The 15,550-nt window shown below is 37.3% G+C and overlaps 1 protein-coding gene across 1 annotated transcript; it reads right to left on the bottom strand.

Moving 5' to 3' along the window:
- Positions 1 to 9,902: 9,902 nt before the first annotated feature.
- LOC110761048 (ras-related protein RABC1) lies at positions 9,903 to 15,262 on the bottom strand. Its single transcript, XM_021963424.2, has 6 exons — positions 15,009 to 15,262; positions 14,817 to 14,885; positions 13,960 to 14,025; positions 11,330 to 11,451; positions 10,547 to 10,675; positions 9,903 to 10,280 (listed from the first exon to the last, which is right to left on the bottom strand). Exons 1-6 carry the CDS (start codon positions 15,142 to 15,144, stop codon positions 10,170 to 10,172), a joined length of 633 nt encoding a protein of 210 aa, XP_021819116.1. The 5' UTR covers positions 15,145 to 15,262; the 3' UTR covers positions 9,903 to 10,169.
- Between the last annotated feature and the right edge of the window lie 288 nt (positions 15,263 to 15,550).

Here is a 15,550-nt window from a genome sequence, read left to right as displayed (position 1 = left end):
ACTTTGAACATAGAGAATAATGTAACTTGACTTCCCTTTTAGGAACAAAGACTAAGTCTTTTTTTTTTTTTGGGTCAATGAAAGCCCGAGTCTTTACAACTTAATTTCATACTTCTCCTCTTCTAAAGTCTTTCTTATTGTCTTCCTTGTGTCTCTATTAGGGTAACTATGGAGTTTATAGGCATCTGGTTTGTGGCAGCAATGACCTAAAAGTTTATAACCCAGGACGATTTGAACTCAATATTGCCCAAACTTCCCAGGTTTGCACATTTTGGAACTATGATTGAAGTATATCTCTGATAAATATTTAGTCTATAATTAATACTGTTTGTGTTACTTGATTTTTTTTAATATTTCATGAAATAAGATATTTATTATGTCAGTTCTATAATTAATGTATATTATGTTAATTTTAAGTTTGAATAAAAGCATACTAAACTTCTTGCCCTCATAGAAGGATCGCTTCGTCACTACGGAGTTTACACCCAAGCATCGGGTTTAAGGCAGCAATTACCCAAAAGTTTATAACCGAAGCCGAACCCAAGGACCCCGACTCATTTGAACCTGATGTTATCTGAACTTGCTAGGCCTGTAGATATTGGAACTATAATTTAATTATATCTTTGATAAATGTTTAGTCTATAATTATTATTTTTTTCAAAACTTCATGAAAAATGGGGATTGTCCTTAAATTGCTGGGAATTGTCCTTAAATTGCTTAGTATTCAAACTATAATGACAAAATTGACCAAATTAAAACTACAATAGCCTTAATGGTAAAATTGGTACACTACATAGAACGAAAATCATGTTTTGCCTTATAATTAAACATAATACACATTGAAGTCAAATTCAAGTTGAAAATGCCACTAGGGAGTTGTAATGGGAACTATAAACTCAATGAAAGAGTTTATTTATTTATTTATTTATTTATTTAAATTACGAAATTCAAGCAAAGAGTTGTTGAACACTTGGCACATGAAAAACAACGCTAGCCAATTACAAGAAAGAAATAAAGCTAGAAAGTTTTGCCTTGCGTGAGACATACAAATGGGACATTTGAAAACAATGTAACAGCTTCTGCATGCACATTGGAAGCCCAGGTGGGAATTTCCCTAACCCTAGCCCCCTCTCTTTTAGCGCCGCCAGGGGGGAAAGTGGTCACCGACCTTTCTCCCCTCCCCTTCTTGCCTCCCTTGTTCCTCCTTTCCTTCCTTCTCCCCCTTCTCCTCCTTCTTTTTGGTTCTTTTTCTCCCTCTTCTCCCCCTTTCTTTCTTCTCTATTTCCCTCTCCCCCTCTCTCCTTCCCCCTCCTCTACTCCCTTTTTTTCTTCTCTTTCCCTGATCTCTACCTTTTATTCTGTTTTCTTGCTTTTGCTTTGTTTTTTTGTTTTTTTGTTTTCTCTCATTTCCTTCCTTTTTCTTTCTTTTCCGAGCTTCTCCTTCACCCCCTTTTCCCTACCTTCTCCTCTCTCTTCCATCCCCCACCCAAATTTTCCTCCATTTTCAGGTTGCTGCTTTGTTTTGCAGAGCCGGTTCCTTTTCACTTTTTCTCTCTTTTTTCCTTTTTTCTTTTATTTAAGTTGATTTTGTTTCATCTTTTAGGCTGTCAAGGCTTTGGTATTATTTTTCTGGTGCTCTTTATAGGTTTCTGCAATGCATTTTCTCTCCTCATTGTTGGAGGTTGTGTCACATTCGTTGGTCTTAGCCACTATCATTGGCTCCTTGACTCCATGGTTTCTTTCGTTGTCTATCCTCGGTGGAACTGATGGAGTTTGGGATGCCCTTAAAGTGCAAATAGCACTTATTGCTTGGATTATGGTAGTGCTACTCCTACTAGGTGTGTCCATTTTCTGTTGGTTACTGGTTTCTATTTGGTGGCCGTAGGATTGTGCAGCACATACCTATTAACGGTGTTAGGGTTTCCTAATGTTGTGTTGTGTTTTGTGGGCTTTTGCCTTGTGTGGGCTTTTTGCCGTTATGAGGGCTCTTAGCCTCTATGTGGGCTTTATGCCTTTATGTGTGCTTTATGCATTTTGCTAGTTTTATTTGTAGTAGGCTCTATGTCTATTTGTATTGCATTTTGTGTGAACTCAATTATTTGAGTTCATTTTGATGTAATCTGGCTTTGACCTTCTATTTAATGAAACTCGATTTCGACCAAAAAAAAAAAACCATTAATGGCCAAGCTCAAAGCTCTCTAAGCTGCTTTGTAATTCCTCTTCTAAGCTTCCACTCTTCCTTGTACTTGGGATTCCAATTCTATGTTTCATTTCATCATCATGTATTTTGGTAGGCCTTGTACTCTAGCATCTAGTGAAGACCCTGTAGAGCATGGCCACTTTCTTTTCATCCAAGTTGCAAGCGTTGTGCTTGGCTTATATGTTCTCACAACTAGGGTATTGGATGGTGTGTTAACTCTTTTTTTTTTTTTTTTTTTTTTTACACAAAAGCTATAGTATTTTATTGATAAGAAAGGATGATGTTCAGTTACCAACACTTCTATTGTCATACAGTATTGGATGCCCACTTATAGTACTGCTATTGCAGTGATAATGAAAGTGGTATATATGATATTACCAATCATAAGTAGTGTATTAACAGTTATATAGAGTAGCAACAGTTGTTTACACCATAATCAACAGAGCACATTCCGCATTAGGTAACAAGCACACGCACCAATTGCCAAAGGAAACACACTTGGGCGATTCCTAAAATACTAATGACATCATCATCTTCCTGATCTACCAAAGGAATACCTCCCTCTGAAGCGGTAGTCGCCTACCGAAGACGGTAACCGATGCTCTCAACTACAGAGTCTAGAACCACGGACACGTGTCACCACCACGATAATTTGCATAAAGTCCCACATCAAAACTTTGTGCAAGCTCTCACTTTCACTTCCCTATAAAAGAGGAATAGTGCTCAGGTAAAAAGGGTAACTACTTTTCATCTTTACTGTTACTCTGCCAAAATTACCACACATCCCATACTTGTTGACTTAAGTATCGGAGAGCCTTCGACAGGTACCACACCAATACCCAAAACTTGACGATTGCTTCTTCCCTACTTTCTTCTATATGATCACTCCTTACTGAAGCTCTTCAACCCTCTTGTCCAACCGAAGACTCAACACCTCTTCCACCTAAGTTGACCCCCGATTTTGGGCGTCAACAACAGTCATAAAAATTGTAGTTTTAAAAAATGCATTAACAATCATAAAAAATATATTAGCAGTTAACTGTTAATACATATGAAAGTATAGCGTAGTAGCATGAACTGTTAATAAGTATAATTTGATCCTTGCCCAAAGTATCAGTTAACAGTACAAATGTTAAGTTAACAGGTTGAGTTCTTTCCTGAACCGAAGCGATCTGTGCCGAAGCCTAGGCACATGTGTAGTTCGAAACACACCATTCATAAAAAAATATAGGGTTAATTACATTTTTGGTCACTGGAGTTTGGCTCAAAATCAAATTTGGTCACCGTGATGTTAAGTTTCCCGATTTGGTTGCTGTATTTGCATTAGTTAACAAATCAAGTCCAATGTCTAACCCCGTCAGTTTTATTAATTAAAAAATAGATTTAACTACATAAAAAATAGGATTAACTACATAAAAATAAGGTTAACTAATAAAAAATAAAATAACCAAAAAACACACGAACCAGCCCCTTTTTTTTTTTTCTCTCTCTCTCTCCCCGTCTCTTCCTCTCTCTCTTCGTCCACAAACAGAACCCAACCCCCAGAGTGAATCAGCCCCAATTGACCTCTTGTACCCCTACCCCCCAAAATTACTGAGCAACCCAACCAACCACTGCGAAGGAGGGCTTCTTTCTCTATCTCCTCTGCAAATGAGGGGGGCCTAGGAGAGTGTTTGTACCATATCTGATCCTCCACTCATCCATTGACACGTGGATCGCTTAAACTCCCCAAATGCCCAAAGGCTCCGAACAATCGGCATCGGCTACCGATGATATTGTCTCAAAGCAGCAAAAGATCGCTACAGGCCCAACACAGCCTACAATCGGTATCCCTTACCGATTCTGCAGAATCAACCTCGAAGCACCCGCCCGAAATATCTAAGGACTCGTGTCAACCTCATAGGGCCCTCCCACGAGTCCCACATCGAAATTAAGTACTAAGAGCATACGAAATGCCCTCTATAAATAGGCCCCTCCACTACAATACAAGGGTAAGACTTTTCAGCTTGACTTTTATACTTTTATATGGTCAACATCAAGAGCTCTTAGAAACAAACTTACTTTGGCATCGGAGGGTCTTAGGCTGGTTCCACACCGGTTCCATAGACCTCACGAGTCTCAACTCTCTTCTATTCAGGATCTGCATCCAAGGACAAGAAGAATCTGCATCTATCATTCAATCGATCTGCTAGATCGTCCTCACCACTTGTAAGTTGCACTCATCTCTATCTGTTCAGTTTTAGTGCCAACAGAGAGTGAGGTTGCTATGATGGCGGAGAGGAACGCTAAAAGGGATTTGGGACTTGGTGAGTTTTGGGAGGGTTGGAATTTTGGGGATGGAGATTTGGATTGGGATTTTGGGCTTAGAAATGGGAGATGGGGAAGGGGAAGAGATGGGTACTTTGGAGGAGGCCATGATCATGTTTGTTAAATTTCAGAGAGACGGGCCAGCAGCCCACGACTAGCAACACTAATATTGTCCACAACTTAACCACCCACAAAGCCCAATATGTGTGGGGTTTTATCGCAAAAGCCCTTGGTGTTATTAGTAGTAGAACCATTCATTATATTTTGTATTTTATTTAGTCAAGTTTCCGATGTGGGACTCATATTCTTCAACACGCTCCCTCACGTGGGACCACCGCATAGTAGGCCACACGTGGAGCCAAGTCCACATCGGTGACAGAACCCGACCCAAATTCCACTTTGGAATCTATGTCGAACTCTGTGTGTGTCCAACACCTGGCAAGTGCCGGGCACACTTGACCAAATTGCCCTTCTAACTAAAACTCAAAAATTCTTTTAAGGTTTGACTTCTGCCAAAAAATTGGCAGAGTCTCCCCTGTAAAATGGACATTTCCCAATAACTTTCCACCTGTTAAACTACAGTTACTACTGAAAACCAAATCCCAATCGTTCAGCATGCATTAGACAAATAACTTGAATAGCCTCAGGCCTCTTTATACCAAATAAATTATTCTGCCATTTGAATATGAACTCAACTCTTAGAACAACGGGAATACTTATCAAGTTCCAATATGACCTAACTAAACAAATTTTCAGCACTTGATCTTGTGGTTGCACCTAATAACTCTAGGTTGCCAAGCCACACGTAGTTCTTTTAACAAGAAAACAAAGTTCATTACAGACAAGTAGGAAAACGAGAAAACTATTAAAATAATATTGGCCACGGGAAACCTTAATGTCTATATCAACGGTTTAAATAAAATATGCTTCCATCTTTCACATGTAAAACCAAACTCATCACTTAAGAAAATAGTGGTGAATTATATAAAAACAAACTCTCAATCCTTGTCTTATAAATCGAAAAACATGTATTAAAGCTTTCACCAAAAGTACCAAGATAAAATCATCAATTTAAGTTTAAAGATCTCAAAATCAATTACTCTCCACCTAGGTGTACCCCAAGTCATAATAATTCAAATCCACTAATATACCATCAATTCCAATATTATTCCGTCAATTCCAATAATATTCCGTCAATTCCAAATACCAAGTACGTTACAACCTCGCAAAAACTCAGGGGATATGTGGTCAGCTCGAGAAAACATATCTTCGCAGAACTCGAGGGACATGTAGTCAGCCTGAGAACACATATCCTTGCACCACACGATTCAGCCGTCCCAGAACTTGGGGGGGCATTATCATAAATGACAAAGCTGTTTCAAAGACAACCCGGGGTGGGTACTCCCGTGGTTAGCGGCGGATCCAGGAATTTTCCTGGGAAGGGGCAACATTTAAAAGGTTAAAAACTCAAAAGAAATACCCAAATTATTCAAAAAAGGATTTAGGGTTTATGGTTACACAAAGATAACCAAATCAGGAAACAAAAATAATATCTCAAAAAAAAAAAAAAACAACAACAACAACAATATTAAAATACATACTAAAAAATATTTTTTTAAAAAGAAGGAAAAAAAACCAGAAGAAAAAAAATGGGAAAAAAAACATTCAAACTTGGAGAAGAGGGATGGATCTACAGCAAGATTCAGGAGCACACAAAGCTTCGTAAAGAATTAAGACTTCAACGCAAGGCATCCCTTGGTCCATTTAATTCCAACTTGGACTCCAAGAACACGCTCTTCTGTTCTGTGGAAATAAGGCTTTAGGTTTGCTATTTAATTTAATTTTTTTTTTTTGGCCAGACCCAAACGACATCGTTTGGCCAGGACTTAAAAAACAGAACACGCGCTGCACTCAGCGCAGCATCGCAACAAAGAAAAGAAAGGTCGCTGGTTTGTTGAGGCATTTATTCGAACATGTGGTGGGCACCTCCAAGGTAGAGCTGAGGGGCAAACTCCGGCAACTTCAAAGCTTTTTCCGACGAGGGGAGGTGCAGCTGCACCTCCTTGCGCCTCTGTGGATCCGCCAGTGCCCATGGTGGTTTGAAAACCATATTCCAAAACTTATCATAAAATTCCTCTTACTCCAAAAATCTACTTACACAAATCCCTTTTTAAAACGAGATCAATCACAACATTCCTTAATTGAATTTAACCATGCATCATCTTTCAAAATTGTTTCTCAACTACATTTAAATATATACCACATTATGTTAAGAACTAGTGTTCATAATTCATCATTTTCAAGTCACTGAGTATATATATTAAATATAGACATATACTTGGATATTTAATTAGTTTCTTATTCACGTCAAAATCCGATTAACAAACTATTCCTAACTCTTCACAACTAAACATAATATAAAATACTCAAAAGTAAAAGTGATTACATAATAACTAGTAAACATTTAATTAATAAAAAATAGCTCAACCACAAATATTTAATCAAAACCCTTACTCCCGGCCTTAAAAGTGCGGGCGCGTAACTTAAGAAAGTTCTTAGGCCCATTTTCAATAATTCTGACAGTTGGAATGGTCCGAAAAGACCCGAAATTAAATTCTTATATTGGTCAACCTGGTACCCCGTGCGGTCCCCGACCTTCAATTAATAATCCAAAAGTTCCTACGGGTTCAACAAAATTTACTAAACACGCCCTGCAACTTTGGTCCAGATCTAGCGGTCGAATCGTTCACGATAGCATGATCGAACGGTCACTATTTATAAAATCTTTGAATTATTGAATCAGAGCATCTGAGACTCCAATTCTCGATCCGTGAATTCCTACACAATCCTAAAGGTGCATGGATCAATATATCGAACACGGATAACACGCAATATGGGATATCTGATCGACAGTCAAATGATAACCAAATTCATATCCGAGCATACCCTAGTGCCCGAGACGACTTGGGGATCATTTTAGTACCCAATGGCCAGCCACAAAGTGGCCCATGCGCCGCCACACGCGGTGGTTCCGTCAGCTAGAACACATTAAGAGGATGAAAAAGCATACCTAGATCGAAGAAATTGGTGGCCACCGCTTCATCCGCCCACCCAAATTGGGTGATATCAGTCCCAAAAGAACCAGCTCAACCTCCTCTTCCTACCTCACCCCACCTCCTATGGAACCGCCGCTTGTGGTCGCCGAAAAAAGCGAAAATTCGACCGGTTTTGACCCAAACTTACGTTTCACGTTTCTTGCAATTTTTCTCCATCAAATCTATGATAGGTGCAAAATGGCGGACTCATTATCTTGATAAACTTACCTAAATTTACGATCTACAATAAATTCCTAAACTTCATATACTAATTTATTCATGTGAAACTTTATATGCTAATTTGGAACCTACTTAACACATATGCACCAGTAAAATCTGACCATTATAATTTATATTGGAGTCTAGCCAATATTCATCATAAGAATACAATATAAACTAAGCAGAATTTGCCATCGGAGTCTAGCCAAGTGGAAAAGGGGTTTGATTTGCACAAGAGAGAGAGAGAGAGAGAGAAGAAATTCTGCGTTTTTAAAAAACTGACTTCGCAATATTTACAATTGCACCACTGCACTTTCGTTGATCATAACTTCTTCGTTATAACTTCAATTTGAGCCCACTATGTGTCTACGAACTCATATCGACGTGCTCTATGCAACGGTACTACTCAAATCCCCAAATTCTTTCCCGAACAAAAAGTCAATTTTTAAACCCATTAAATATTCTCGGTGTAAAATTATCTTTTACTTGAATATTTTAATAATTAAATATTAATTTACGATCAGGTTATCACAATTTTCAAAACACGAAAATTGATCCTATTCAACCCAACCATCAGCTAGAACACATTGAGCGGATGAAAAAGCATACAAAGATCGAAGAAATTGGTGGCCGGAATTGTTGTAACGAGCTTCGGGAAGTTTGGGTCAAAACCGGCCGGATTTTCGCTTTTTTCGACGACCAAGGTGGGCTAGGAAGAGGGGGTTGAGCTGGTTCTTTTGAGACTGGTATCACCCAATTTGGTGGCCGGATGAAGCGGTGGCCGATCAGTGGCTTTTTTTTTAAGAGGGGGGGGGGGGCGGCTATTTCGCACGCGAGAGAGAGAGAGAAGAAATTCTGGGTTTTTAAAAAACTAACATCGCAATATTTATGATTGTGCCACTACACTTATGTCGAGCGTAACTTCTTTGTTATAACTTCGATTTGAGCCAACTACATGTCTATGAACTCGTATCAACGTGCTCTATGCAACGGTACGACTCAAATCCCCAAATTCTTTCTCAAACAAAAAGTCAATTTTTAAACCCATTAAATATTCTCAGGGTAAAATTTTCTTTTATTTGAATATTTTAATAATTAAATATTAATTTAGGATCGGGTTATCACAATCGAAGTCAAACATTCAAGCCCAACACGTGAGCACCATGTATTAGGTAAGGGCAAACATTCAAGATCAACATGTGAACACCACATGTTGGGTAAGGGGTAAGGGTAAAGGCCCAGTAATTCAGACTCAATCAATCAACTCGCTCTGATACCATGTCAAATTTCAAAGAGACAGGCTAGCGGCCCACTACTAGAAACACCGATATTGTCCCCAACTTAACCACCTACAAAGCCCAGTAGGTGTGGGGTTTTATCACAAAAGGCATCGGTGTTATTAGTAGTAAAACCATTCATTATATTTTGTATTTTATTTAGTTTCCGATTTGGGACTCATATTCTTCAACAGTGTTGGCCATGGCTACTCTGGTGCTTTCATTCTGGTTTGTGTTTGTTCTATGGACTTTTGGTTTTGATAGTTTGTGGGATTTGAGGGGTTAAGAGTGTAAATCTCATTCTTCATCTCTCTCTCCTCCTAATCCGATTTCATACCCACCAATTTCCATCCTCTTATTCCACAATTAAGCAACGATTAACAACCTTCTTCGTTCTCCTCTTTTGGTGGTTCTTCTTGCTATTGGTACCCCTGAAACAGAGGAAGAGATGATAGAGGGGGAGGCGAAGGGGGAGGAACGGCTGGTTATTTTTTAAAAAAAATAATTAAAATTTTAATCTTATTAATTTTCTTTTTGAATATATTAATTTTTTTCAAAAATATTAAATTTTATATTAAAGTTAATTATTCTTAATTTAATATTAAATATTTTTTAATTAATGAAACTAACAGAGTTAGACATTGGACTTGATTTTGTTAAGTGACCAAATTTGATTTTGAGCCAAACCCCAATGACCAAAAATGTCATTAACCCAAAAATATATAAATAACTACATGTTTAAGCTTTGAAACAGTATCAAGTGTTGATGTCACAACCCCCTTTCTGTGCGAAGCACATAATAAATCAGCTGAAATGAATTGTATTATATCAGTAATTCTTCCAGGCCTCCACCACTATATTAATTGTAATTGTGTTTGTACACAACAGATTAGTCCCACAGAAAGCAAAAGGAAAAAGCAGGAATCGTATAATCTATATTTTACATGTAATTTGCAGTTCATATAAAACATGAATACAATGAGAATAATTCCTTTTAGGAATAAAAAAGGAACCAATTTTCTGGTAGTTAAATATCTGAAATGCCAGAAGTTTGATACAGAGGTATCAACTTCAGCAACAGCTGCTTGTGGATGCATCTGACTGTGGCGGTTTCTCCTTAAAGATGTTGTTCTTCTTCACCCCTTTAGAACCCTCAGCTAAGAGACTGGGAGTATCCAGAATCTGCATATATATGATTGCAGTTATCGTGCCGTCATTTGGTGCTATAATTTTGTTTTGTTAGTTTATTATTAAGTATTCAACCTATGTCTAAATTAATCTAATGCAATTCTTTGACCAAGTTTTATCAATGTTGTCTTGGCATTATTATATGTCGCTATGCAAACAGTGATTGTTTCTTTTATTCCACAAACTTTCTCAATACACAATTTCCATGGATTGGCGCAGACACAATAAATGTGATAAGAACAGTTAAAAGGTTTCCAAACCTTTAAAACAAGCTCTTCAAAGCACTGCTGCACATTAACTCGAGTTTTAGCACTACATTCAATAAAGAGACATCCAGATTCCCGGGCGAAATTTATTCCCTCTTTCTTTGTCACAACCCTGTCACTTTCCTGAAAAATAAGGATGATCTGAGTCAATATCAAAATCTCAAGAGGTACCTAACAAAAATAGAATACTGATTCAAGGCCATCTAGAATTTGGTGATTAACTTGACCGGTAATGTTTCTTGTATTCATTCAGTTAAATGCCAAGTGTCTAACAAGTGGACGGAGCTCTAAAGTACAAAATAGGGCATCCTTGTGGTAACATAGCAGCAGCACGAGACAGAATCTCAAAAATGGAAGGAAAAAAATCCACACTGAATTTAAAATCATAATTAAATAAAAGAAGCAGAACAGCCTCTAAAACCTTCTTTTAGTATGTGATTTTGCAGAATCTGAATTTGGACATTCAGAGCAATGGCGTTATTAAACCAGACTATCAAGAAACCTCCAACTAGAGGTATCCTGAAAATCTTATTTAAATTCTTGCAGTACAGAATCATGTTTTGAAATTTGCATGTTCTGCAAGGGGCTTCTAAAAATTAATATTTTAATGAGCATACAGAAGCGATATAAGAAATGACTCCAAACCCTTCGCATCTCAGCTCTTGAATATGTAAATACATAGACAGAGCACATATGAATGCTTGTGGTTTAATTCCTCCAAAAATGATTAAAAACAATAAACATCTCCTGAAAATTTAAATTGGAATAGTGAAATACCTTATCAACTTTGTTCCCAACAAGCATCTTGATGCAGTCTTGATTTGTTGAATAGAGTTCTATTTCCTTGGCCCATACATCACAAAGGTTTGTAAATGTTTCTCGCCTTGTTACATCATAAACTGTTAGAGTTTCAAAAACCAAATGAGTACTTAACATAAAGAATTCCTGAATCAGAGGCCTAGCAAGTAACAAATAACTTTATACTTTACCCTAAACCCTAAACCAAAGATCATCCTTGCAAAAATTTATCCAAAATGGAAAACAGTTTACCATTTGAATTATGTTTGTCTACTTATTTGATCATCGTTAGATGAACTAATGATTTCCGATTTGGCTAATTTTTAGAACAATGATCTATGAATGGAGACTTCAAAAGTAGACAGTTCAGATTATTGAAGGGGCCTGGATTTGTTTGTATCATAAAAGATTAAATTCTCATATTCTTTAGGTTTAGCAGCTAGTCGTATTTACACTATGACTGATGTTGTTCAGATTGATTCTCCAACAGAAGAAGACTATAAAAAGAGAGCTTCCATGAGAGTCCATTCGAAACAATGTCAGAAATGAGAAGTCCATTACAAATGCAAGCAAAGGAAAACTAATTGACAAGTCATATGGTGGTTTCACTTATTCTACCAATCATTTGGTGATAGGAGTGCACATAGTAATTTCAGCTTTATTTCTAAACTAAAACTAAAACTAAAGGGACAATGTTGGATAAAACAAGCTCCGGACATTTTTCAGCACAATCTCCAAATTTATAGGTGGCTTTTGCAGATAAGTAAGCTTACATTCTCTTCGTCAACCCTGAGTAGTGAGAGACATTACTGTGCTTGACACAAGAAGGTGATGATAACAGGAATTCTCATATCGGTGAAGGCCAACGTTATTTAATGCTCTTCTGACTAACCAAAAGGAATGCAAAGAGGAAGATTGGTGATAGAGCAATATTAATCAAACACCTAGTCCATAACTATAGACAACAACAGTACTCTTCGCCTACTGAGCCTCATCCAAATATGTACAAAGTAGTATTGGTAAGTGATAGAAATGTCAACTTACATCAATCTGGTAACCTATTCTATTGGAGGATTAGTTGATAATGTACAAGGTAATATGCTACCCTAAAACGTGTATCAAAGTCTAATGGGCCAACCATGGTTATGTCATTAGAAGGTGCACTATTATGATATATTTCATTATATATGGGAACTACGTGTTTAAGCTTGGGCCTACAGTCTCTCATGAAACTCAAGAGTACAACTGGTACTGTCCTTCTTAAACACATAGAAGAAGATGATTCTATTCTCGTCCTCTAACAAACTGGAGCAGGTCAAGTTCCTTTCAGAGAGGCGAAATTACACAATAGCTACTATTGCTTGGTGAAAAAGTTATATCCTCTTTTGAAGTGCAAGAATAACCCATGGTAATGTAATGACAGGTCCATGGAAGTGTCAGTAAATAAAAATAAATCACTAAACCAACCAGTCAAAGGGTCAACCTAAGAGTTAATGTCAAATATTATATAGAATCAATTTATGCATCTTCGAAACACTAAATGTCTTTAAGTTTTTTTTATTTCTCTAATTTCTTGAAAATTAAGCAACTCTGAAACTTTCTTTTTCCCCAAATCTTTTCTCGCAAAATCTATCACCTGATTCTCACTTCACACCCTGAAGTTTACTTTGCCTCGGTTAGCATCACTCAAAAAAAAAAAAAAAAAAACACTTTGCCCCATTTTGTCAACTTTTTCAAAAAAGACCCATTAAGCCTTGTTGACGTGGCATGAGTGGACCCTTTTTTCCCTCGCACGAAAGTGAAGTTTTCATCCCATGGACCAAAGAATAATAAAATTTTCTTTTAAACTTTCTCGTCTTTTAACGATATTAAAGAATGAAAAATTCAGTTGGACTTAAAAAGAAGTAAAAAAAACTGTGGTGCCAATATGTTTATTATTTTTTGGTCTGCATGGTGCCAACTTGGTTTCACATGAACTAAAAATGGGCCCACTCCTGCCACGTCAAGAGGCCTAACGAATTCTTTTGATAGAGAGTTGAAAAAACTGGGAAAAGTGAGACTCAAAGATGAATTTTAGTGAGGTAAGGTAAAGTTCAAAGATTTGGGGGGCATGAACATAATTAAGCCATATTATAATCAAGTCCATGGTTTTGTTCTGTAGTATACAAGCACATTATTTGCACCTCAAACAATTCTGACTTACTTTGAGCACACATAAATACCCATAGAAGTTCATAATTGTATACAACACAGCAAGAAGATTAACACTTAACATTTAAAATGTGATTCTTAAGCCAAAAAATATGCTACATGTCAGGCTTCTCCCACGTCTATAGAACCAAAACACGCTGATTTAATCATAAATCCCAAAAAAGTGAATGCCCTTTGTTTTTTAACATGCTATCAAATTCATCACAGGGTAGCTACTAAAATTCCTCTTCCAAAAGTTTTTTTATAATTCGACATTTCAAAGGACCAATCCTCTAAAAATATAAATAAAGGGCAAAACTAAAGAGAAAAGGCAGCATCATATTCACAACTTCGCAATAAGTCATTACCTGCAATTTCACTTGTAAGAATAATATAAAACAGATGTATGTAACGCTTACCCATAATGATTCCTTGTGCACCTCTGTAATATGAACTTGTCAACGTTCGAAATCTCTCTTGACCAGCTGAGTTTATAAACATTTAGAACCAGTTAGAAATGGCAGTCCAAGCCCTCCTCTTTACAAAAAGAGAAAATTGGTGAAGGATAGCTTACCTATAAAAAATAAAAAATAAAACAATTTACAAAAAAAAAAAATGAAGTCCTAGCAAAAGAAGCAGTGAAAAATATCCAAGGTCATGAATAGCTTAACCATACAATGATGACAAGATGATCTCATGGAATAAGACTCAATGTCAAGAAGCATACAAGCCAAAAGCCAAACATAGATTTGTAAAAGAATGTTTAAAGGCAAATCATGGCATTGGCATGACTACAGAAATTTCTCACATTTATCCTACCATTCATATTAAATGTTAACGCAGAAGAAGTCTTCTGATTCATTCCCAACTGGAAATAATTGGAAACACATGTAGTTGCACATGAGCACTTAAACAATTTGAGTTCAGAGGAAAACCACTATAAATAAAAACATAACAAAAATTAAAAGCCGGGGAAAAAACAGAAACTTGAATGCACATAAGAAAACTAGTTTCGTTTGGTTAAAACACTCCAAGCAACAAGAGGAAATGATTAACAGGCCATCACAAATAATAACAAAAATCCTTCAGAAACTATATTTTATATTTAATTCAATCCTTTTTGTTTTCGTTAACGATCCCACATTTCCGGAATTTATCATACAATTTTGGGTAATCAAAACTTCCAAAATGACCTAATCACATAAGAGCCCGCACTACAAACTGTAAAATCTAAAAAATGTCAGAAATTTGAAGATGAGCGGTGATTTGGGATTACCTGTATCCCAAATTGCAAGCTTGAGCTTTTTGCCTCCAAGAGTAACATATTTCACCTTAAAATCAACACCTACATCCACCAAAAATGAAAATAATAAATTGGGAAAGCATACAATTTCAATTTCAAGAATGTGAAAGATAATATGAAGAAATTGAAAGAAAAGTGAGAGATAGAGTGAAAGGAGATGCAAACCGATGGTAGGAGAAAGGTCTTCGAAGGAATCGGAAGTGAAGCTGAGGAGGAGACTGCTCTTACCAACCCCAGAGTCCCCAATCATCAACAGCTTGAACAGGTAATCGAACTCCGCTTGATTCGAACCCCATTCCATTTCTCAAAATCAATTTCACATCCAAGATTTCAAATTTCAACGCAACGCCAAGATCTATCTAACAACAAACTCTTGCAACGCAACCAAGGACACAACCGTAATTCCAACACTCCCACCGAGTTTGCTCATAACTCGGAACTTTTCCTTCCCTCTTTGAATACTCGATGAGGTGTCAAACGGGCCGTGTTGGGTCGGCCCAATCCATTTAAACTCGTGCCTTTAGAGCATGTCCACCCCAACATTAAAACCGGGTAAAAGGCCCCCCTTGCGAGCCCAAAAGGCCTCCAGTGCGAGAGAAGGAGCCCGGGCAAGCAGTGGGTCCCACCAACCCTGGCAAGCCCACGGGCAAATCCTGCTTGGGCTGCAACCCGAAGGCACTGACGTCAGTGAGCGGAAGTTCAAAATT

This window comes from Prunus avium, chromosome 4 (genome assembly GCF_965620075.1).
Source record: "Prunus avium chromosome 4, drPruAviu1.hap1.1, whole genome shotgun sequence".
Classification (NCBI taxonomy): domain Eukaryota; kingdom Viridiplantae; phylum Streptophyta; class Magnoliopsida; order Rosales; family Rosaceae; genus Prunus; species Prunus avium.
The sequence above is the reverse complement of the archived record's forward strand: the minus strand, read 5'-3'. Positions and strand labels throughout refer to the sequence as shown.